The sequence below is a fragment of the Lotus japonicus genome, chromosome 3 (assembly GCF_012489685.1).
Source record: "Lotus japonicus ecotype B-129 chromosome 3, LjGifu_v1.2".
Lineage (NCBI taxonomy): Eukaryota > Viridiplantae > Streptophyta > Magnoliopsida > Fabales > Fabaceae > Lotus > Lotus japonicus.
Window position 1 is genome coordinate 84,433,388 of NC_080043.1, and position 25,061 is coordinate 84,458,448.

At 35.3% G+C, this 25,061-nt stretch overlaps 3 protein-coding genes and 1 pseudogene across 4 annotated transcripts; 3 read left to right on the forward strand and 1 right to left on the reverse strand.

The window, feature by feature from the left end:
* The first annotated feature begins 3,258 nt into the window (after window positions 1–3,258).
* Window positions 3,259–6,492, forward strand: LOC130746658 (pentatricopeptide repeat-containing protein At5g39710-like). The gene is made up of 2 exons (XM_057599353.1): window positions 3,259–5,420; window positions 6,188–6,492. Exon 1 carries the CDS (start codon window positions 3,353–3,355, stop codon window positions 3,944–3,946), a length of 594 nt encoding a protein of 197 aa, XP_057455336.1. The 5' UTR covers window positions 3,259–3,352; the 3' UTR covers window positions 3,947–5,420; window positions 6,188–6,492.
* Window positions 6,493–11,306: 4,814 nt separating this feature from the next.
* LOC130746659 (AT-hook motif nuclear-localized protein 1-like) lies at window positions 11,307–16,345 on the forward strand. Of its 2 annotated transcripts, XM_057599355.1 has the most exons (7): window positions 11,333–11,458; window positions 11,603–11,652; window positions 12,280–12,690; window positions 12,985–13,052; window positions 13,603–13,734; window positions 15,275–15,436; window positions 15,708–16,345. In XM_057599355.1, the coding sequence occupies exons 3-7, from the start codon at window positions 12,327–12,329 to the stop codon at window positions 16,017–16,019; spliced, it is 1,038 nt and encodes a 345-aa protein (XP_057455338.1). In that variant the 5' UTR covers window positions 11,333–11,458; window positions 11,603–11,652; window positions 12,280–12,326; the 3' UTR covers window positions 16,020–16,345. The 2 variants fall into 2 exon arrangements, with proteins under 2 accessions (XP_057455337.1, XP_057455338.1); XM_057599354.1 differs by lacking the exon at window positions 11,603–11,652 and having other exon boundaries at window positions 11,307–11,458.
* Window positions 16,346–17,463: 1,118 nt separating this feature from the next.
* LOC130746660 (uncharacterized) lies at window positions 17,464–22,864 on the forward strand. Its single transcript, XM_057599356.1, has 9 exons — window positions 17,464–17,878; window positions 17,967–18,431; window positions 19,453–19,569; window positions 19,933–20,080; window positions 20,305–20,394; window positions 21,299–21,353; window positions 21,619–21,741; window positions 22,163–22,219; window positions 22,351–22,864. Exons 2-9 carry the CDS (start codon window positions 18,265–18,267, stop codon window positions 22,473–22,475), a joined length of 882 nt encoding a protein of 293 aa, XP_057455339.1. The 5' UTR covers window positions 17,464–17,878; window positions 17,967–18,264; the 3' UTR covers window positions 22,476–22,864.
* A 456-nt stretch (window positions 22,865–23,320) lies between these two features.
* LOC130746662 (ribosomal RNA-processing protein 14-C-like) lies at window positions 23,321–25,038 on the reverse strand (annotated as a pseudogene).
* Between the last annotated feature and the right edge of the window lie 23 nt (window positions 25,039–25,061).

Sequence of the window (25,061 nt, forward strand, 5' to 3'; positions counted from 1 at the left end):
TGCAACGCACAGGTAAAACACTAGTTACATTATTATATTTCATTTCATGCTCCTTCGGGGTTTTCAGTTCTCCAATGGCTGGAGTAGATTTTGCAGCAGCGTGATGATTGAGTGACTGATATGGTTATGTCTCTGTTGGGAGAGGAGAAATAAGTGGTGTTTTGAGGGAATGAGGATGACTCAAGAGTAGGTGTTGGAGCGTGTTGGGGCACTAGTCACGGTGGGGCTGGAAGGTGATGTGGGTGATGCTTTTCTAGGGGGTTCTTCGTTGCAGCAGGGTACTCGAGTTCCTGGGTCGCCAAGGCAACGAAGGACTCGGCCACGACATAGTATGGTGAAGCTCAACGTGGATGCTGCGTTGTTGGAGGGGTTGTTGATGGGCTTTGGTCTGCTGAGGTTGGGGGGTGCTTGTGTCTGCTTCATCAAGGTGGCCAACCGTGAAGAATAGCTCCCTGGATGAAGTTATGGCAATTCGGGAGTCTCAATTTGGCATTTGAGCTTGGTTTTCAAAGCATTGTGGTGGAGACCGATAATTTTTAATGCTTGGAGAAGGAGGACACAATCTTATTCCTATTTAGCTAGTGTTATTTCTGATTGTATTGTTGTTTCCCGTTTGTTTCGCTGTTTTCATTTGTTTCATGTTTGTCGTTCTAGCAACATGGATGTAGACTTTTTAGCCAAGTTTGCTTTATCGCATTATTGCTTTGTAGGATTGGAAGAATATCCGTTGGGTTTAGATGAAATTCTTTCATCCAATCTTTTGATAGTTGATTAATAAAATCCTATCTTATACGGTCAAAAAACTTATGTAGAAATATCTTGTATCTCTCTTTTATTTCTACATCTCACTTCATAATATAAATTACTACATATAATGAGTAAATAGAATTTATTATTTAATGCATAAATTATTAACAACTATAACTTGAATTAAAGTTTTAACTAAAAAAAGTGAATTTTAGTATTGAATCAATAATAAAAGTAGAATAAAGTAATGATAGGAAAAAACCCCTCTCATAAATAGTAAAATTTTGATATGCTTCTCTATAGTGTTTATAGATAAACTAGCTTTTGACTCATGAATTATGATGCATCTACCCTCGGTGCCCTAATGATGCATCACAGATTCTTAAGACTTAATGATTAGTGATGCATTTTGCCGATGCATCACAAATACTTAAGGCATATATATGACTTATATATGATGCATCTTGCTCATGGTGGCTTGATGTTAGAGAAGTCTCCATTCATGTTTTCATGAGAGAACCCTTCTAACCTTTGAATTGCCCAAAATGCAGATATGAAAAACCTTTTTTTTCCCAAAAAGCAATGATCAAAGCCATAATCATGAAATCACCTAACATGAAGAAATTGTAGTCAAGGATGCACAAAACACACGGACAAAGTCTCTCCATGAACATAAATTTCAAATACCAACCTCAAGCCTATGAAGAAAACAAAAATAAATGCAAAGCCTGAATCGCGACCCTTGCGCCAACGGCTGGCATCTTCTAGCGTATGTTTTTCAACCCGTCTTGAGCTCCGTTTAGCTAGTGCTAAGGACAAAATATGATAAAAGCACGCCTTGTAGATCCTCACCATAAAAAAATCTTAGACCTTTAACAAGCGCCACAATTGTTTAGCCAAGAGAGGGTATTAAAAGTTTGGTAATTGTGGAAACAAAAGACCACCCACAACTAGGGATGGCAATTTCCACCTGTATATGGGGATCCCCGTGGGGACTGCCCCGTTTGGGGCCCCGATCCTGGGGAATTTTTCCCTGTGGGGGTGGGGATGGGGACAAAAATCCCCCCGAAACAAATTTGGGGATGGGGATGGGGATCACCCTCCCCGCCCCGCGGGGACCCCGCCCCGTATATATATGGTAAAAATTAATAATACCTTTAGTAATCAAAGTCAAGTATGTAATAAAAAATATAAAGTATCATAGCCAATTATATAGAGTTCAAAAAAAAAATAGCCAATTATATATAAAAGTTTAAAAATAAGAATACAATCAGTCGGTTGTAAAAAAAAGAATACAAACAGTCAATTATAAAACCCTAGATTTCTTACCATTATAAGTATAACCCTATTTCACATTTTCATGGAATTTGACATGTTCTATTCTCATCCGTGGTTTCTATACATTTGTGGTCCAGGAAGAAATTTGTGTATTTTTTATATTTAATTTAGTTTTATTATATTTTTAATGATGTGTTAATGGTCCCCATGGGGACCCGTGGGGACCTGTGTGGAGGTGGGGATTGGGGAAGGGGTGAAAATTTACCCCGCCGTGGGGAATGGGGATGGGGACGGGGACAAAAGAGAGATGCGGGGATGGGGGGGCCACTCCCCGCCCCCGCCCCGCGCGGGTGCCATCCCTACCCACAACTTTAGGTTGAGCAAACTTGCTACATCACGTCCAATTCATCTTTCATTTAGTAACATCCCCACCTCAACAAAACTCAGTAATCATCCTTTCAATTTCAGAACAAAGTGACGCATGAATACCAAAACAGCTCATCACAGATGCTAAAATCGCTTGTGCCACAAATTTCACAACCACTTCCCTCCCCGCTCTAGACAAGGAATCCTCCATCCACCCCTTCAGCCCCTTCCACACCCTCTCATTGACAATGATAACGGGAAGTCTAAAATACTTATCGTAACTGTCCATTGCCTTAACATCCATATATCTCGAAAGCTAACCAACATATGCAGAATGCACATTTCGTTAAAAGAGAGTTGCAACTCACCAAGGTTAACCTTCTAGCAAAAAATCGCCTCATAAAAATCAAGAATAGAGGAAACAACATTAATCTGATCCACAACCGTACCTAAAGAAAGGTTGCGACCTGATCCGTCAAAAGTCTGGCTTGACTCGACTTTAAGAAAGGTTGTTTAATTATACGACTTGGGCTTGAACTATCTATTAGGCATGTCAGGGCAGTCCAGTTAGTTTTTCATCAATACAAATCTATTATTTTTAAGAACATGGTCAATCTTCTCGCATAAGGTAATTAGAGTTTTTCATCCATCCATCCATCCAGTTATGTTTTAATCCCATAAAAATCTTGTATTTTTTTGGTCGTTCAACATCCCACATACCAACCCATTGGTTGTTGTGAAATACTAGAACCTTGAGGAGGAGGGATAATTGAAGGTGAAAGTGAAGGGTTCGAACTCTGATGAGAGATAATTTCTACTAATTTACTAACAACTAACATTTCTCAATATAAATAAAAATTAATCGATAATGTAAATATATATCCAAAGTTTTGTGGAGATGAGGAGATGGAGAAGGCGCTTGAAATGAAGAAGGAGATGGTTGAGAAGGGCATTGTGCCTGATGCTGAAACGTATGGCAGCAAAGAAGACTGACGAAGCTTTTTATCTCCTCCTAGAGATGCTGCGCGGGGGTATGTCGCCACGTGAGTATACTTATACTACATTGATGTACGCTTATTATGCTGAAGGTGAATTCAGTAAGGTTTTTCATTTGCATGATGAAATGGTAAAGAAGGGTTTTTTGCCTGATTTTGTTACTGGGTTTTCGCCGTCTATTGTTACTTACAACGCGCTTATTTATGGGTATTTCTTTTTGGGGAGGGTTGAGGAGGCTGTGGGGATTTTTAGGGGCATGCCTGAGATGGATTTGTCCCCTGATGCTGTTAGTTATAACAAGGTTATATCGGGGTTTTGTCGAAACCGGGAGCCGGGGAAGGCTTTTGAAATGAAGTTGGAGGCTAATGAAAAGTTCATGCCGAGTTGGCTAGATGAAGGCATGTATGAATCACTTATGGAAGACCTGTCAGATGAGGTTGTTTATTCTAGTTTGATGAATGCTTTTTGTGCTGAAGGTAACCTAGAAAAGGTTAATAACTTGGAATATGAAATGGATCACAACGGTTCTTTGCCAGCTTCTGTTCAATATAGTGTGTGATTGAATGGACTTAATAAGAAAGGTAGGACAAGAGAAACTAAGAGTGATCTAATGTGGAGGGTTTCTGAACAGTGTTTGTTTATGCCAACTTATACAGCATATGATACTCTGATAGAGAACTGCAATGATAATGAATTTAAGAGTGTGGTAAGGGCGTAAGGCTTGTCAAAGGTTTACACATGAGGGGTTTAGTGGATGAAGCAGCCAGAGCTCGTGACACAATGCTTCACGGGAATTATAAGCCAGATGGAGCTGTTTATAATTTATCAATATTTGATCATTGTAGATCTCTTAATGTTCATAAGGCGTATAGTATGTACATGGAGATGCTGCATTATGGTTTTGCTCCTCATATTTGTACTGTACTTGCTCTTATTAAAGCTCTACATTATGATGGAAGGTCCAATGAGATGAGTTGTGTTATTCAAAACACATTGAGGAGCTGTAATCTCTATGATTCTGAGCTACAAGAAGTACTTAGTGAAATTGACGTCAGGAGATGTGAAATTTATCCTCTTCTCAATGTGCTAGCTGAAATGTCCTTGGATGGCCTGTTACTTAATGGTGGGAATTGTTCATATGCTCCAGCAAGTGTCTAATATAAACTTAGAGGTATTGATGATATGAAACTTGGATACTTCTAATATGGAAAGTTCTCCCTTGCTAGGAAAGCAATTTATCATTTTTTACCTGGAACTCTACAGCTATCAAAGACCTCCTTCTTGACCAGGTTAATCATTTCCCTCATCTATCTCCTCTGCTTTAGAAATCCGTAACAACTTAGAGGTATTGGTGATTTTATTTCATTCAAATGTCATTCTGATGAACCAAATGTGATCTTTAGATATTTTTTAAAATTTTCAAGTATGAAGTAACTTGCTTTCAATCATAAGTAGAAATGGTTTTCCTTATGTTTTTTAAATCAAAAGGTCCTCTTACTGTTGCTAATTTACTTTCAGTGTGTTGGGAATCATGTTTCATGATTTTATGAATTTCAATGATTTTGAGTGAGGGTTGCTGAAATCAAGAAAGTATTATCTGACATGATCTGCCATTTATTATGTCACATGAATGATAAAGTTTGAATCTTACCATGCTTGCAAAGCTACAGATTGAACCAAAAAACATTCTCCTTCTCCACGAAAGTGTTGAGGCAAGAAAGTGGCCATGGAAATACCAAGATAAAACAACTGGTTCGTAGTTCATTGGGGTGGGAAGCGAATTCGGTAGCACTGGTGCAGAATGGTTTCAAAAACTTTCAGAGTTATATCAGCTTTCCCCTAACTGAATTTTTGGTTCCCTCCTGTGTCTGTACTAATGCAGGAGAGTTAGAGTTGAAATATGGTGGTCAGGATTCGATTAACGAGACTTGGTTGCAGGAACCACTCATTCTATCGTGTCATTGTTACTGATAGCAGAACAACAAGAGATGGCAAACACCTTGTAGTTTTAGGTTACTACAATCCTTTATCAGGTTAACATTCTCTTGAACAATGTCCTGGTTATCTTGGAAATTTTCTTATTCAAGGGAATGCAAGAATTGTTTGAAAATTTTCCTAGTATTCTGAATATCCATCTTAAAGATTTTTGGACATAATGAAATTGGAAGACTCGGTTTGGTTTTGTAAAAATTACTCTTATTCAACCTTTTGATAGAGGGATTGGAGGATTTTCTGAAAGAGCAACCTCTATTTTTCTTTTTTCAATTTTTCACTAACCCCTTATTTGTGTATTAGGTTCAAATTTTCTTTTGCTTGTAAGGAATTTACTCCTCTGTTCCATTAAGGAAGTTCATTGCTGTTTTATCTTCCAAAAATTATTTATAAAGTTTTCAAACTGCACTGCTTTGAGTTTTTTTATGGCTTGATTTGCAGATTTTTTCCCCTACTTTCCCATTTTTATGATTTTTGTACATATTAATTAACTGTGTGATTTTTCTTCCAAAATTTTAATTGAAGTTATGGATTTGATCCTTTTTTATTCAGTAGTTTTCCATCCATTTTGAACAGAGTGTCTTTGGTTTTAGTTTGAAAAAGTTAAGGTTATGTTTGAGTATCTGTTGTAGAGTGAATGAAAATATTTGTACATTCAAGTTTGCTCACGTAACACTTATTAACTTATATCTAAAAATGCAGAAACAAGACTTGGTTTACCTGATTAATAAGATATAAATTTCACTTTTTAATTTTTTATTTATCTTTTTGTGAAATATGGTATGTCTTTTTATATGGACACTGGAAGGAGATGAAGACAAGGTGGCAGGTGTCATTACATTGGGTTTGACCATGACTCGAATAGAGCATGTGACCTGCACTAACAGAGAGAGATAGAGAGTCTGAAAGTTGAAGCAACCTAGGATGAGTACCTCATGCTCATTGGTACGGTGTCCTACACGTGGAATAGAGGAGTCAGAAGTCAGGACATTGGACTTTGGTTCTTGACCTCCAAGTCCAACTTGAATGTACACTTCTTTCTTTACTTTATTCAACACCATCTTTTCTTTTATGATGAACAAATATATCTCTGGTCTCAAAAATGAATTTAATTTCGAGACGTCAATTAATATTTTTTGTTTAATTGTATTTCTGCTCTTCGTGGTATCGATTTAAGCCCCCTGTTTTAGAACGGAGGATTGTGTCCCTCACATCAGAAATTCAGAATGCCATGGGTGCGTGCGTGACCTATGTAATTCATCAATGTCATATCACTCCCCTAATCACATGTTAACATTTTGGATGAAGACCCGACAGAATGACAACAAGTATAACATTAAACAAATATGAGAGATCACAATTACTCATTTTAAAACATAAAAACTAGTGTTATGGGAGACGCTCAACTGATCACCCTTCGGATCGATCGTGATGTCTCCTCACCTGATCAAGCACGACTTTCGACGGACACTTAAACTCTATTACCTCAAGCTCCGTAATTCTTGTGGACTAGAACTAGATGACTATTTTGGGAGACGCTCCAGCCGATCATCCCCGGGTCGATCATGTTGTCTCCTCACCCGATAAATCATAAGGACGATCAATTCCAATTGACCAATCAAATAACTATGGACCATCACCCAAGACAGAAATGGATCTCGAGGATGTACTGGACACTCATGACTGTTTCGAACCGTGCAATCTCAAACTCTATAAAAGTCAAGGCTTGGAGAACATAAGATACACATTAATCTATCATAGTTCTTAGTCCCTCCACCCGCACCGGAGTTTTGTCATTCCTCTTCAATCAACACCCGTCCAGGTGATTTGGTCAGATTTATCCGATCAACTAGATTCAAACAATCATGATACTAGAGGTATCAAAATTCAAATAAATTTAATATAAATGATTCTTTATTAAAAAAATCTCATCTTAATGATTAGGCATAGATCCTGTACTCAATTAAAAAGATAATGCCACATAAAAAATGTTAAGTTGGTTATATTCCTCACCTATCATCATCCTAAGCAATTAATTTATCAATGAATTGTTAGTTCAAGCATTACATGTATGATTTTCTTGAAGTAGTTTATCGGAGTTAATCAATGGACTTAATAAACCAAAGTTAGAGTGTGTTATAGGTTCTAGCTTCATCACCTCACCATATCATTATATCCAAGATCCATTCGGCACATGAGGGAGCAAAATCCCGGAGTTTCACCAAAGTTAGACCATGCGACAAGGGAGCAAAATGCACAGAGCCCATGTAGGAGCATAGGCTAAACTCAAAGACTCAAAGGGGATGAGACAAGAAGAGAGAAAATGTAGAGTGAAATAGATGAGATAAACAAGATAAAAAAAAATCTATACATTGCTTGAAAAGATAGAAATAGAAGAGAATGAATGAGATGAATGAAAAATGGTGAATTATGTGGTATCCAATTTTTTTTTTGGGGTATGATACCCGCATTAAGTAATTTAGTAGATTATTGTCATGTGAAATAGGATTTTAGCCGTCAAGGTTTATTGATGATAGAAAAGGCGACATCTGGATATCGTAACCGGTGAATGATGGTGCCCGACACCTCTGTTTTGAAACAATTTTTTGGTGATACAGGGGAGAAGAAGGGTTGAGAATTGTCCGGAGGAATACTTTGCAAATAATGATAAGAACATTAACATTTAAAATTTAGAGCATATTTTTTTATTGGTACATCATTTAGAGCATGTATGATTCAATCAGACGTGTATATTATTGGTACGTATCATTTTATGTACCCTACCTTGATCTGATTTAAGGTACCGCAGCAAGCTACATGAAAAATTAGAGAAAGTGATAATTTCACCATCAAAATAATGTCTAACATTTACACAATAGAGTATATTGATTAATAAGATTAATGGATATGAACACTTGCTGAAAAGCTTACATCCAATCATATGTTGTATAGTTCAAAATGTTACACTTCTTTTTAATTTTAATTAAAATAAGAATAAATTTTAATGCATTGGCAATTGAAAAAAAAAATTAAACTGAGGATGAATCAACCGTTTTCTCTTAATTATAATTGGCTTTTACATCTTCCATGAGAAGCATTTTATAAAGTTTGAAATTTGATCCCTCCCACACTCAAATTTGTTTGGTCCCTCCCAAATTGAATATTCGGTACATAATTTGTCAGTTGGTCACATTAAGTTTTTCACTATATTATAATTTCAAAACCATAATCAGGTGAGACGTACGTTTATGAAAATTATAAAAATAAAATTTAGGTTAGATTAGTTGAAACGTAACTTTAAATTTGTTGATGCAAGTCACGACTTTGTGGACAAGATAGCATTTATCTTCCTTGCTTTTTTAAGAAAAGAAAAGAAAAAAGAAAAACATTTTCTGTTTCACCCACTCACGGGTAAGCAAAGCCTTTCCCAACTATGGCAGCTACCTTCTACAAGGACCAATCCCCACTGTCACGTGCCATTGCATGCATTCAGATTCTGGTAAGTAATAAATATCTCATCTCTTCTTTCCTTTTTCTTTACTAGATTGCATAAATGCATACATATGCATTAATATCCCGAGTCAACTTTAAATAATTAGCAAATTTTCAATTATTTTTAAATATATGTATTTACTAAATTGCCCTAGAATTGAAACCATCGAATTCTCTAGAAATTTAGAAAAACTTCAAAGAATATTCTAATACTCGTATTTATAAGAGGAGAAATAGCCATATTTTTAGCATTTTTTATTTCTTTACTTTTATTCCTTTCTTAATAATTAAGGGTAGGGGTGTCCACCGGTCGGTTTCGGACGGATTCGGGCCAAAAAAGCTCGATCCGACCAAAACCGACCACCACACATACTGGACCGTGACCGTCCGAGAAGGTTATCGGTTTTTTCGGGTTTCGGGTTGGGCGAATAGCGGGTTACTCGGGTGGGTTCATGCGGTTATTCATTCAAATCCAGAAATTTTGGCAAAAAAGAAGAAGAGATGAGAGCGAGAAAGAGATACAGAGAAACCATTTAAATCCATAACTTTTCCGGAAAAAAACAGAAGAGATAAACGTGATAAACTAAAAGATAGAAAATAGAGAGATCAAAAGCTGATCTTGCTGCTGCGGAGCTTCAACGACAACGTCTCGGTGGAGCTTCGAGATGGGAAGAAGAAAGATGCTCGATGGGGCCAGAAAGGTGCACTTCACCACTTCCTGCGGCAGAATGAGATGATAGGGTGATCGATGGTGGCTCCTTGGGTTCTCTTTGGACTCTGGGTAAATAATTTGTGTGAGTGTAAGTGGGTAAGTGATATTGTGTCCTTACTTTGAATAAAAAAATATGTTTTTACTTTTACTTATGTATATAAATAATTAATATATGAGCTTGCAGCTTTATACACGTTTTGGAGAAAGAAATATTGTATTAAAATGTGTTTGCAGCTGGCTAGAAGAGAAAAGTTATAGGTACAGAAGCTATATTCAGTAAATATAATGATGAAATGACACCAGGGGACAAGAAGTGATTACACCGCACATTTATTTATTGATTTTATCACAACTTTTGAGATAATATGGGACGTTGTACAGGTAAAGAAAGGGAAATAGGTAGTCAGGTACTCATATATCACATGCATATAGCTTTATGAACAGATAAGTTAGATGGTGGGACGGTCGGTTCGGGTACCGACGAAAAATAAAATTCATATCCGCACCCGACCGTTAAAACCGCATCTAACCACGTTTTTTTCATCCGCACAAACCGGTACCCGACCCGACCCACCCGTTTATTCATTAAAATAGTCGGATTTCTCGGGTTTCGGACGGGTCACGGGTTGGTGGACAGGCCTAATTAAGGGTTCCGTTTATTTTACTACCAAAAATCAAGGGCTCCGTTTATTTTAAAAATTTAATAAAAATGAGTTTAGTAAACGTAAATTTGAAAACAAATTTATGTTTGAAAATAACATAAATAATGGTATTTATATGAGGAGGAAAAACTATTTATAGTATTTTTTATGAAATTAATCTCTTTCTTTATTAATCATTTTCATTCCCTTATTCAATAATTAAGTTCCGATTTATTTAAAAATTTAATAAAATGAGTTTAATAAACTTTTTTTGACAAACTATATGCAATTTTTTTTTGAAAGTAAGTATATGCAATTTAAGAAAATAAATTTGTGTTTAAAAAAACATTGTAAAAGCCTAACTCTTGAAAATGAAATCAACATTCTATTATTGAATTAGTCAAACGACTATTACGAATGTAGGATACATCGGTTAACACATAAATAACATTGTAAAAGTAATTTTACCATTCTTAGGAGAAAATGTAAATTTATTTTATGGATTTACATTACAGTACTTTTTATAAGAGAAAAATAAACAATTCTAGCTTCTATTATAAATAAATAAGCCACCAAACACAATTAAAAAATAGTTTGAAGAATTATTTTCCTAAAAAAAGCAAAAGGAAAGAAGACAAGAGGTGCACTTCACCTCACTTCAGTGGCATTACACTATAATTAAGAGATGCCATCAAGGGCATAATAGTACAATTATCGGTCTTTCATTTTGAGTAAAAAGACAAAAAGCAGGTCAGCGGAAACATAAAGGTTTGGCCGTCCAACCCTGCATTTGCAGCTTTAAGTGCCAAAAACAAATTAATTAATTTGTCAATAAAAGAAAAAGACATCACTTTATTGCACTCTAATTATAACGCTTTTTACCAAATTTACCATATTAACCATCATTCGAATTTCAAAATTTAATATACACACAAATTTTTCAAATTTTTAATTGCCCTTCACGGACGTCAAATTGTTCTTAACCAAATTGTATTTATCGGGTTTAGGAAAAAAATTCAAATAAAATAAAAAATCTTTGTAATTAATATTATTTATTTATTTAGAGCACTTTATCTTTCTGTTTTATCTTTGGTTTTTTTCTCCCGAGAGTTATTATTATTGTTAATTGCTGTAACAGTAGTATTTATTTTCATCTTTCCATTTTCTCTCATTTTCAACTTTCAAATTTCAAGCAGCTTTGGAAAATCCCATCAGCCAACGGAAAATTTTCATTGTAAGTTGCTTTGAATTTCTTGACCATTTTTCTTATTTTGTGCTATTTTTTTCCTTTTTCATATATTTTTTTTTAATTTTCATCTTCTTGGGGTGAGTGAGCTAGTTGAGTTCTGGTTGAGCTGAATAAGAAACCTGAATACAGGTTTTCAGATTTAGAAGAAGCTTGCTTAAGTGTGGAAATCACACTGACAGGTCATGATCTTTGCATTCTGAATATAAGAGCTTTGTTTTAAATTTTTCATTCTATTATTTCTGGAATATATTATTAATTTTTTTCCCTGTTTTCAGCTTTCTGTCTTTTAAAGTTTAGGAAAATGCTGGAGATGAAGCAGGTTTATGCTGTAGGGTGCAGCATATTTTTATGTTTCTGAAAAGCCTTTTGGTGTTTTTAGAAGCCTTCTGCAAATGATTGATATTTTTTTAACCTATTTTTCATAATTTTTTTATAAAATTGTACTATTTACTAATTTTTTTGTTATTTTTCAATAATGGTTGATAAATATTTTTTCATCTCATGTTATGTGGTAAATTTCTGGTTTTCCTGTATTTGAAGTTAAACAAAGACAAATTTTTTTAACTTTGATGGAAAATCACTGCATTTCTTTGTTGTGAATCTCCAATCTGAACCAAAGTCTGCATCTTTTCTTTCTCTTCTGTAAGATCCTTTGATGGGTTTTCACTGTGCCTTACAAACATGCTCAACAAGGTTTGAGGGCACTAATGTTTTTGCTAAAAAGCTATGATTTTTGTAATTACATGTGAAAAATGCAAAAACCCATTTGATTTCTGATTGTTCTGTATTCTTTTCTGGGGTTGTAGGTTCTGGTTTGGTCAAATTGGCTTGAGAGTGGTAATTCAATATATGCATGGAAGCAAGAGAAGGTATCAGTTCTGGGGTTACAGTGATAGGAGCAGAAGCTCCATCAGCTTATCATGTGGCACCGAGGAGTGAAGCTCCGAACCAAGTTCATGTCCCTGCACCAGCATCAGCAGGTACTGCTGCAGCTATTGTTGGCTCACCGGTGAGTGTAGGGTTGGATGTTACAATTAAGAAGAAACGGGGTAGACCAAGGAAATATGGACCAGATGGGCCTGTCTCCATGGCATTGTCACCATTGCCAATCTCATCTTCAGTTCCGCCTTCTAATGACTATTCATCTGGGAAACGAGGGAAGCCACGCGGGATGGAATACAAGCAGTCGAAAAAAATTGGGTTGGATCATCATCTAGGTATTTGTTTTTTCTAATGCTTATGTTTGTCATTATTTTGGTGCTGTTTTTCTTTTGATGAAGTTAATTGGCACCGCTTAATTTCTGAATTATGACCCACTTCTGAGTTCTAATTGGTTGGGAAATGTCATCAAATCTAACTGCATTTTATATGATTGTGAACTTCTGTCATTGCGCAGATAATTCATATGGCATATGTCAAGGGGAAAATGTTTGACTGCTTTTATAGATATTACTGCTTATTAAGTTTGAAACAGTTCAGTAATATGTATTCTTTTGCTGGTATTTCTGTAGGTGACTTGAATGCATGCTCTGATGGTACAAGCTTTATGCCGCATATCATCACTGTCAATGCTGGTGAGGTATGCTTTACAGGGGGGCAGGACAAGGGTTCTAGCTTATACCACTGCTAGACGAATTTATCTCTTACTATACTTACCCTTACAAAAATAGTGTAAAGCTTCATAAAATCCTTTGCAGTGTTATAATAAAATCACTTGTTGGCTAAGCTTCAGTTTTCTCTCTTTTAAACAATATCTGTTTTTTATGGTGTTATAATTTATAAACTTGTTCTCGATCACCATTTTTAGTTCTCATTTATTGCCATGGAAAAATATATTTAAACTGTCCTATCAAAAAAAAAAATGCTCACTTAAATAGTTACATGGTGTAGGGGCGCTGTGAAGATCCTGCGAATTTAGTTTTATTTCATAACAAATAGTTTTTTTTTGTTACATGAGGAAAAATACACAACAAATAGTTTAAATATAAGGGAAGAAGATCAATATTTTGTAGTTTTTTCCTATTTGACGAAGATAAACCTTTATTCTTACCTTCCCTAAGAGTTATGTTTTTTTTCTGCTAAGTCTTTCTAAGATATAGCTGTATAATGTTACTCTTTTGTTGTTGCAGGACATCACAATGAAGGTCATATCCTTTTCTCAACAAGGGCCCCGAGCTATATGCATCTTATCTGCTAATGGTGTGATTTCAAATGTCACACTTCGTCAGCCTGATTCTTCTGGGGGTACTTTGACCTATGAGGTACGGCAGTAAATCATGCCATTGACTGATGTTTTATTTTATCTTTCCAAGCTTTCCTTTTCCATGAAGACATTTTAATGCAATTTTTGTTAAACAAATAGAAATTCTCAAATTGTTAAAAGCCTACATTCATTCGAAACGTCTTTCTGATAAAAAACACCTTGTTCTGTTTTATTTTGCTCTACTTCATAAACTTAGCAACTTTGGTAAAAACCACTCTGAAGGGAACTTTGGCTATTGCCTATTCCCTATAAATGGTTTCGATTTGGAACCGTCATTGTTGATTTGATTGACTATTTTCTTTTGGGCCAGAAAGCCTGTAACCCTTTTTCTTTTTTAGTTCTTGACCTTGATGTGTATCCTGCCCAAGTTATGTTGCATCTGTTTGATATTGTATGCCTATGCACCATGCATGCCAATATGGTTATTATAAATTAATAACTTCCTTGAACTAGTAGTATGAGCATATTGGGATTGCTTATTTTTATAATTATTGTATAGCTAATATTTGTAATCAGGGTAGAAAACTTGAAATATTAATAATGATGTCCTGAGTTTATGTAGGTGAAGTTTTGTACTCATAGTAAAATTAATCGAGATGGTGAGAAAGTTGAATTTGATCTTATGGTACAATTATACTAACATGTATTATGCAGTCAGTTTTTAGTCACTGCTCATTATGTTATCTGGTGTCAATAGTAGATCATGGCAAGATCTTGATATTGATTATTCATGTCGTAAACCAACTATCCCAAAAGCTTAGCTGTTGGGAAAAGGCATTTGAATGGGTTTATAATATATTATATTTCTAATGCGCCCCCTCACACAAGAGCCCATTGGGCTTGAAGCGTGAACAAGCACAAACCCTACCTTGTACTGAATTCAATTTTTTATTAGAACAATTGTGGTACCAAGAATTGAATTCTAGACCACTTGGTCATAGAGATTCTAATACCATGTCGTGAACCTTTTGCAAAAGCTTAAGCTCTTAGGGGAAAACACATGAAGGATTTTATATTATACTTCTAATAATTCACATGAGATAATTATAATGCGAACATATGGGGAAGCTTAAGCTCTTTGCACAATTAATGTATATGTTGCTCACGATGACAAGTAGTAGATGTACAGGTTTTTACATTTGGAAAGGGGTTTCCCTTGTAAAAGAAGGATTTCCTTCTTTGTGTCTTTTTTATTATAAATAATATTAGTTTCTCATTAAAAAAAGTACTCTTTTATCCTTATTCCTCTACTGTTTGGCTGTTAGGATTTTACCGATCCTACAATATACTATTAGAAATAGCTGCATCAGAGCAAGGAATTTTAGAAGCTTGACCAAAAATGAGTAATCTTGATGGAGTCTAGCAGAGTATACACGAAATTTATAAATGATAAAAAAGGGGCTTCTTGGATGTGAAAATAATTAAGAGGACTTGTATTCAAAAATGTTTTTTTTTTGTTAACTTGAATTTGATGGTTGATGCGGTCATGATGTGCTAATCTCTTGTTTCATTTTTTTCTAAAAACTCTTTCCTTGCAGGGTCGTTTTGAGATACTTTCCTTGTCTGGATCATTCATGCCTACTGAGAACCAAGGAACTAGAAGCAGGTCAGGTGGAATGAGCGTCTCGCTGGCAAGCCCTGATGGCCGCGTTGTAGGTGGTGGAGTTGCTGGTCTTCTTGTAGCTGCCAGTCCCGTTCAGGTAAGCACCCTCCTACTCTTGACTTGCTCTCAACAGTGCACAAGCTCTTATGAAATTTTCTCTTTGAACTTTTGAAGAAACTAAGAAAGAACCACATAATTTCCCTGTGTATATTGCCAAACAAAAAAGGTTTGAGAATAGAAACAAGAGGCTAGCTTGCATACCTTAACAAGCGCACTGTAGTATTGCTCTGGTGTTGATTCTGATACAACAACTATTCCTCAGAAGAACGATCACTTGGATATCTAATCCATGTTCTCTTTTATATCAGGTGGTGGTGGGAAGTTTTCTACCAAACAGCCAGCAAGATCAGAAACCAAAGAAGCCCAAGTCTGATTATACATCTGTTACTGTTACACCAGTGATGGCAGTTTCTTCTGCTCCACCCGCAACTAGTGCTGAAAAAGAGGATGTACATGTTATGGGTGGTGGACATGTACTGCCAAATTCCGGAACCCTTAACTCAAGCCTCGCTCCTCCTCCCAACAACGCCTTCCGAAGAGACAACTGGGTCAACATGCACTCCATGCCAGACTCAAGAAAGACAGCTACTGATATTAACATATCTTTGCCTGATAGTTAAGTTGATCATCAATCTGCATTCGTCTTGCTGACAACATTTACCTCTGAGTTGTTTATTTTTTATGTTTGCAGTGTTCTCTATTATCCATGATTGTTCCAAAACCTGGTTCTGATGTCTATCACTGTAGAATGTAGTGTTTTAAGTTGCGGCTAGGTAGAGTATCTGATTTATTATCAGCTGATTAGGTAGATGCAGCACTCTGCAGTATTATGAGTAGTAGTAGTAGTAGTAGTAGTAGTAGTAGTAGTAGTAGTAGTAGTAGGCTAATTCTGATGTAATGATGTACCTTGTTTGCCTGTTTATTTATGACTGAATTTGTTGAAGTATGTGATTTTGATTTTGTCTGTGTCTTTTATTCTGTATGTTGAGCAGCGTAAACGTTCCTAAATAGCAAAAGCAAAATAAAATGAAAATATGGAAAATGATAAATGAGTTAATTGAGCAGGGGGTGATATATTTGAAGTCATTTGGTCATGAGGGTTTTATTCACCACTTTCTCTTATAAAGGTTTGTTAAAAGAGTTGCATTAAGTTTCTCTAAATTATAGTATACGCTTAACTTAATATTTATATTGATTTGTCTTTTTAGCTTATTTTCAATACAAAAATTGTACCACCAAATGTGTAGATTTACTAGTAGAAGGTTGTTCTAGCCTAAGCAGTACTTGGCTACCCTTATTTTATAGGGACTCAGCACAGGGCTGTTTGTTTTTCATTATAGAAAATAGTGCGGCGGATTGCCTTGCTAGAAAAGGAGCTCATAGCCCATCGACAGTTGTTGATAGATTTGATGCAGAGTTTGAAACGATCTTGTTGAAGGATTCATTATCGGTTTTGTAGTGTCTTTATCTCTTGTTAGTTTTTTGAAGAAGAAAAAAATAACCATAATTTTTATTTATTTATTTTACATCATTATTTTAAAAATACATTTTCTCACTTATATGTAATTTTACATTGGATTTTTCTTCTTCTAAAAAGTGTTTCTTTATCCTATCTATTTCACGTTACTATTTTCAAAATATATACTTATTTCTTGATGAAAAACATATTTATATTGGTATGTGAATTAGTAATTTCTTCCTTAAATGACTTAAAAATATGGTGGCGATTAGCATGAAAGTGTGGTTAGATTGTTTAGCATGGAAGACCAGAAATTTACACTTAAATTAATTTAAAACACCAATTATGTGATTAATGTTAGTATTTTCCTTTTGACTAATTTATCCTCCTCTAGACCAAAACCTAAATTAACCCAACAGCATCATCACATCACCACCCCACACCTTTTCCAGATACGGTGGTAAGAATACAGCAAAAGAGAATTGCAGCAGTGAAATAACTAAGAAAAGAGTGTTATTCAAAGGTAAAAACCAAATGCCCCAATAGCTATAGCTAACCCTATATTATTATTATATAAAATTCAAAGGTAAGGTAACATATTCATCTCCCAAACATCATCTTTTTCATCTTAATTTCTTTTCCAAATAAAATTCTAACCCAAAACACAGAAATTTATATCTGATTCAAATACCCAAATCTTCATCTAACCCAAAATCCAAACTTTTCCCTGTGCATCTGCAGCAACCTCATCAGGAGCCGACCCCAAAAGGTCAAGGCCTTCCTCGCCGTCTTTCCGGCATGGCCGCTCTCGTCCTTCTTCGCTTCATCGTTTTCGTCGCTGTTGAGCCAAATTTTCCCAAATCAATCTTTATCAAAATTTTCATTGTTTTTCGCCGATTTGGAACTCAAATTGCAATTTTTTGCGTGTTTTATGTCAATACTTTTTGGGATTTTGTTTGGAAAAGAGATTAAGGTGAAAAAAATGATGTTTGGGAGATGAATAAATTTTTTTTTTTGTGGGTAAGATGATGAAGATCTTGAGTTTCTTTTTTTATATGTATTTTTTATTTTTATGATTTCAGAGTTTTTTTATTTTTATTTTCTGTAGGGACTAAATTGACTAAGGTGGCATAAGAAGATCTGAGTCATTGATCATGTGGCAAGCCAACGTGGCAAAAATGATAACACATGAATTTTTCCGTCACAGAGCATCAACTTGACCGACGGTAACACATTCAGGGATAAAAAACGACTCCAGTCCGTCACAAGTGAACACAATCAAGGACCAAAATGGCTATTTACTCATACAAATTCCTTCCCTATTCTACGCTACGTCGTTTTAAGTTTCACTCTCTCTCATTCACTTCATCATCTTCTCTTGTCTTACATTTCAAATTTTCAATTCCATGTTTGCTTCGGTGACCAACACCGCCATCACTGTCTTACGCCGCTGCACTCTCCGCCTTCCACTTCTCTCTCCTTCCTTCTCATCTTCCACACTCAGGTCCTTTGCTTCACCTTCAATGGACAACAACAACAACGCCAATACATCCTACTCTCGCGCCACACCCAGGTATTCTTCTCTCTTCTCCATTCTTCAAGCATGTTATATTTTACTAAATCGTGTTGTTGGTGTGGCTTTTTTTCGTGTTTTGATTGCAAAGTTAGCTTCTTTTTCTGAAATTATGATCACGTGTTAAAAGGGTGTGTGTGGTTTGAAAATTTGTGAATTTTCGAGGGTTTGATTAGTCAAAGGGTTTGATATGATGGGCAATTGGGCATGGTACTATGTGCTGCTTTCAATAAGCTCAGTGGAATTAGAAGATATATGAAGGTCTATATATGCATAAACAAGACCATCAAATTAGGTGGTGAAGCTTTGGGTGTCACTGTGAGCGAGTGATGAACATTGGTTACTAACAGCTGATGCTGAGTTTGAGAAAAATCTGACATTCAAATTGAAGAATTCAGTTCAACTAAATCAGGATTTTTTTTTACTCTTTTACGAATTTGCAACACTATCTAGTGTATAGTTTGCAGGACCTGATGAATCAACTTTGAACCTTGAGTAAGGCTTGTCATAGTTTTGAAACAAAGCATTGACCTTGTTTTCTTTACCTTCTTTCGTGACCATGCTCATGAAAGCATTCAATTTTCAAGTGAAGTTATTGATATGGTACTGCATCACGTTGAGCATTTTTTGAGCCTAGACTACCTAATTGTTGGTGTTTCGTATGAAGCCGTGGCTGGCTTCAATTTGTGTACTAATGAGAGAGAGTCTTTCTACCTTCAAAATCATGTTACTGTTTTCAGTACAAGATATGTGTCATGTAAAAGTATGTAACTTAATTTGGTTTTCTTATTATTATTATTTGAGCATGTATCTATGTGTCATGTAAAAGTGTGTAATTATCTATATATTCATAATAGTGGCCATCTCACTATGTATACTACCCTGCTATGATTGTTTTGGTTACGCACTGCAATCTGGGATTGATAACTATTACTTTACATTTAGTCACTTATCACTTCATTCAGTAGCTACCATTACAGAATCAAGCAGAAAGTTTATGTTTTTAATATTTTGTGGGCAGTGCTAGTAGTGGCAGAGGAAAGGCTTTTGATATGAGAAATGATAGAGAAAGAACAAGAGGGCGAGGTGGGGAAGGTGGCTCAGGAAAGGACAAAATTGACGCCCTTGGTAGGCTCCTGTAAGCACTACTAGACCCTCTAATAATTTTTTTTAATAAACATTTCCTTTTATTTTTCTTGACTCGGCTGTAAAATGTGAGTTTCGTTTGTCGTTATTTTGTTTGTATAACAAAATGATATTCTTAGTCCCTTTATGTATAAAAACAACTATGTTATGCTTTGATCCAGGAAGAAAACCATGTGAGTTAAATTTTGTAATTTAAGCCTACCAAATAAGGTTTTTATGAAAATTTATGTACTTTATTTGCTGGTAATGGAGTGACAGAATGAATGAACTTGATATCAATTGATTAAACTGTTTTTGCGTTTGATTCTTGCACTAACAAATTCAATTAATCTATATTTTTGTCTAATATCTGCAGTACTCGAATTTTACGTCATATGGCATCCGAATTGAATTTGAATTTGCGGAGTGATGGCTACGTGAACGTTAATGATCTACTTAAGCTGAATCTTAAGACACTTGCCAATATTCCCCTGAGATCCCACACTATTGATGATATTAGGGAGGTCAGTTGATGTACTTAGCTGCATGATTTGAGTTTTGTTCCTTTTTTTAAGAGGACCAATAGCCTGTACAGAAAAATATGAGGAATACATAATATTTGCTCAGAAAAATATACTTTTAACATTGATCATTAATGTAAACAGTTTTATTGTAATGTTAATTTCACTTTCCTATGAATTAACTGAAGAAAACTTTTTATTCTAAATGACCTCATGGTTAACATCAGGCTGTCCGGAAGGATAATAAGCAGCGCTTCAGTCTGATAGAAGAGAATGGAGAACTACTAATTCGTGCAAACCAAGGCCACACAATTACGGTAAAATATCTCTTTTTCATCAAATGTTGACACATTCAATTGCCTTTTGAAGTTTTGGAGAAATATTTGAACTTAAAGTGTTTGGGACTATACTCTGTAACCCATGGAAATGGTAATGCACCTAGCACTCTATTGAAATTTGCTTTTAGCCATTGTTGTGATCAGATGTCATTAATGAAATCTCTAATACTTGGTGTTTTTCTTTATTCTCTCTTCCCTTGTGCATCTTTGTACAGTGATATTAACATGAAGTCATATATATCTGATAATCTGAAGTTCTAAATCACTGCATAAGTTTTTGTTTTCTGTATAAGAATTGCTAATATGGCTTCAAGATATATTCATAAGTTAAATGTTACGCTATCAAATCTGTGCTGTCATGAAATGTATTGATCCAAGTCCAAGCCTCCAAGGCACTTGAAATATGATATTTTTAGTACAGAAAATAACTTATATTTGTCATGCAAGTATCATGGTCTGTTAAGGTCGATGGAGGTAGAAAGTCAATGGGGTTTGATGTTTAAAAAAATCCAAACTCTTCCTGGAATTGGGATTGGAATAGCTCATATTCTTGCTTGAAAACAAATGCTGATAATAGGTGTCAATTATTTCTTCTATGAATGAGCTAATTTTTTTGACCCTTCATGTATATTGCCCTTGGTGGAAAATATATTTAAAATTCTTCCAGTCAAGTGAATGGAAGTGTAATATTGTCTGTCTTTTTCTCTTAATCAGTTTTTTAACTATTGATGTTTTGTTTCCAATAATTAGTCCTATTGCATAGAATTTTAAGTTAATATTAGATTAATGGTCTCTCTTATGTTATGTGAAGCTTTTGGATTGTATTTTCATCCAATTTTCTTCATCTTCTCTGACAATATGATTATTGACTTTTGATCTGCAGGCTGTTGAAACTGAAAGCTTATTGAAACCAATACTTTCAGCAGAAGAAATTTCAGGTGAATAATTATTAGAATTGTGTTACTATAGAGTCTGTTCAAGGTGAACCCTATACGTAGCAACATATTAACTGCTGAATTATATATAATGTGAGATTATCGTTTGAAAATATTTTAACATATGTCCTATTTACCATGAACTCAGATATGATATTAACATAAATACTTCCGATTGCTGAAAAGCTGTATATCTTAGCAAGTCCTATTCTGCAAATATTTATATTTTGATGCTAATTTATTTGTTTCATTTGGTGATTATATGCAGTTTGTGTGCATGGAACCTACAGAAGGAACTTGGAATCAATTCTAGGCTCTGGTCTGAAGCGCATGAAGAGATTACATGTTCATTTCTCTTGCGGTTTACCAACAGATGGAGAAGTAATAAGTGGTAATGTGATATTTCTTGAAAAGAATCCTATTTAACCATGGAGAAATCTAAATCTGGATACTTTTGTTTCATTATGGTTAGGAAAGATAACTTTCCTTCTGAAATATTAAGGATGGTGGTTAGGTTTAAAATTCAGAATGAATGACAAAGAGATGGTGTCTATTGGGATTGATATTCTAGCTTTCTACCAATTGTGGAATCCAAATGACAAATTTTAAATTTTCGTTACCATTTATCCTTTGCTTATGTGTATTTACCTGAGGGCAGGATAGTAGTAATGCTGAACATAAAAGAGATTTAAATGATAAATAGTCAGTCATCCAAAGTCTTATTTGTATCTTTTTAATCTTTGCAAATGTGTATTTACCTTAGGCCAAGGTATTTACCTAATTTCTTATTTAATTCTGATTTTTTTCCACAGGAATGAGGCGCGATGTTAATGTTCTGATCTTTTTAGATGTTAGAAAAGCATTAGAGGGTATGATGATCTTCAAACCATGTTCTGAATGTGAACAAGTTTATCTTGAGATTTTGAACATTTTTGTCATTTGCTTTAAGACAACTGACTACTGCTTCTTCACTTTTTTTTTTTCTCTCATCCTATTTCAGAAGGTTTGAAGCTTTACATTTCTGACAACAAGGTGATCTTGACAGAAGGTTTTGATGGTGTTGTTCCACCCAAGTATTTCGAAAAGATTGAATCATGGCCTGGTAGACAGCCCATTCCTTTTTAGAAGTTCTGGCATAATTCTAGTGACTTATGTAAGTATCACAGTAAGTGGAGGAACTCCTACTTTGTTATGAAGACAATTGCTTAGCAAAAAGGAAGATATGTTAAAGGAGACAACCTTGCTCACTTGTGATCTTTTAAGAAAGGAGAAATTGTTGTTTACATATTCATTTAAGTAATGCTTTCAAGAGTCAGAAAAGATGTGCATGTTTGCATACACCGTAGATTTTCATGTTGGAATGGGAATTGATTATGGGTAGAAATGATTGTGGAAAATCTGAGCGTGAATCCGAACATGTCAATTAAGAGACCTTACATTATACTTTAGAGAGATAGAACAGAGAATATCCTTTTTTCCTTGATCAACATTTTGCTTACTCTTTCTGTCTTTCATTGAAACTTTTTCTCGTTAGGATTTTTCCTTGTAAAGTCTTATAGTAGAATGTCCATAATGGACATCTCAATGAGTGTTAAAAATATTGGAGAAACCTCATGAAGTGAGCAAGTAAGAGAATATCCACCATGAGATCTTTGTGGGTTAATATTAATAACATTCTAATGGTGATTGGTGAATATTGACAAATAAAAAATGATGAATATAACTTAGAACAGAGTTTTTATAATAGTACATCTATGCACCAACAAATCTTCTCACAATTTTTCTTATCAGATTACAGTTAGTGTCTTCTAATTTCCTGCACACGCCGCCCACCCTACCCTACCCCACCCCACCCAAATGTAAATCGATGGTGTTTCATGAAAATGTCAACCAACATTTTTCGCTCTTAATTAAGGATTTTGCTAAGGCAGTTGTTAAGAAATAAGAAAGAGAAAGTATTGACAAACATTACAGCAATAGTGCATTGAAGTATTAAGACAGTGCCCTCAAGGCACTAAAAAAACTCACTGATAAATATTGCATGGATGGCGAAACCCAATAAAAAATAATGCATACAAGAGTTGGTGTGACAGGATCATCTCTTCAAAATACTAGGTTTGGGTAACAAGCAGTTTAACTACCTGTATGATCAGAGAAAGATAGACTTAAGAGGTTAGGGTTATAATTTTCAAGCTGAGACTTGCTTGTTTTTTTTCTACATATCTATGGGCACCCAGAGTTCAACTGTTAGGGAAAACTGTTATTTAGAGGTAGTTATTACAGAAAGTAATGATTTTTCAGTACTCTAAAATTTGTAAGAAAATGAAGTTTCCAAGGTATTTTTCAACTGCCAAGCTACTCTGTTTGAAACTGTTTACTGCTTAACTTGAACAGATCTCTAACTAGCAAGTCTTATATTCTGAACAAATTCGTTGAGCAAATAAGGAGATAGGAGACATGAATTATCACTTATCAAATGAAAGCCTTATAGAAAGAATCTTGGTCGAAACGCAGACCCATTTTCCACAATCAGATAAATCAAACTAAGTTGCAAAAGCTTTTAACATGTTTTTGTTAAAAGAAATTGCCCAGCTGTCAGTTTTTTTATAATTATTGCTCAACAAAATGCTAGAAAAGAGGGGTGCAGAATTGCCAAAATATAACATGAAGTTTTAAGAAATCTAAACACTTGGAACACTCCAATTCTATGTAAGCAGTATAATAATAATGCATAAAAAAATTCTCATTTTCTTCTGCTGAATCCTCTCAGCTATATTTTGTGACCTTTTTTGCTGCTTGCCTGCCTTCAACTGGTCCCTGGTTTGAATTCTCTCCTTCCATTTCTCTGGGTTTTTCTCCTGCTTCTTCTTCTCCTGCTTCAAGCTTTTCTGCATAAGTTTGGGATCACCATGGACCTTAATCCCTGAAGCTCTATTCATTGCTGCTTTCCATGATTGCTTTTTAGCAAAAGCTTCAGCCTTCTCAGGATCTTTGTGCTTCACTCCCTCAAACTTCTTAGCCATTTCAAGTTCCTTTTGCTTTGAAACTTTTCACTTCTTCCCTAGTATTTCTTCATTTTGAAGTTTACCCTGGCCAAACACAAGCTCCTTGGAAGCCTCTGCAGAATCCTTCACTTTCTCCACCAACTCACCAGGTGCAGGCTTACTTTCATCAGTCTCATATCCCTCTTGCGTTTGTTGCCATCACATCCTCTCCTAACATTTCTCTCTTCCATCTTCTTAGACCTGTCTGAATTTTCACTGTTGCGACCTGACCGGAACTCTTCAAGCTTGCAATAAAGCCTTTGCCGAAGTTCTTCATAGGTACTGACTACTGATCCTGACATGAAAGGCTTAGCAACACCCTGCTCCCCATCACTGTCATTTTCTCTATCTTTTCCCAAGCTCTGCTTAAGCAGATCAAGTGTAGTTGTAGCAGGTTTGTCAGGGTCCAAAGGTCTGTTTGAGTCTTCTTAATATTTTCCTTAGTTTCTTTCTTTTTCGCAGCTTTTTTAGCATTGCTCAGACCCTGAAACCATGGCTTGTCCTCATCAGTTGACAGATAAAACTTGGCAGGAATGACTAATGAGGTCTATCAATTTGTCAAAGAAAAGGGCATGCTCATGAATCGCAGAATCCAAATCTTGACCAGCATCAGCCTCTGCAACAACCCTTTGCTTCTTCTTCATCACTCCAAAATCTTACTTTCAAA

What these genes read in the sequence shown, in the direction of transcription:
- LOC130746658 (XM_057599353.1), top strand. Translation starts at nt 3,353, where the DNA reads ATGCTGAAACGTATGGCAGCAAAGAAGACTGACGAAGCTTTTTATCTC.
- LOC130746659 (XM_057599354.1), top strand. Translation starts at nt 12,327, where the DNA reads ATGGAAGCAAGAGAAGGTATCAGTTCTGGGGTTACAGTGATAGGAGCA. An exon ending in GGGGTACTTTGACCTATGAG is followed by an intron (nt 13,735 to 15,274) that starts GTACGGCAGTAA and finishes CTTTCCTTGCAG; the next exon opens with GGTCGTTTTGAGATACTTTC. An exon ending in TAGCTGCCAGTCCCGTTCAG is followed by an intron (nt 15,437 to 15,707) that starts GTAAGCACCCTC and finishes CTTTTATATCAG; the next exon opens with GTGGTGGTGGGAAGTTTTCT.
- LOC130746660 (XM_057599356.1), top strand. Translation starts at nt 18,265, where the DNA reads ATGTTTGCTTCGGTGACCAACACCGCCATCACTGTCTTACGCCGCTGC. An exon ending in ACCAAGGCCACACAATTACG is followed by an intron (nt 20,395 to 21,298) that starts GTAAAATATCTC and finishes TTTGATCTGCAG; the next exon opens with GCTGTTGAAACTGAAAGCTT. An exon ending in TGTTAGAAAAGCATTAGAGG is followed by an intron (nt 22,220 to 22,350) that starts GTATGATGATCT and finishes ATCCTATTTCAG; the next exon opens with AAGGTTTGAAGCTTTACATT.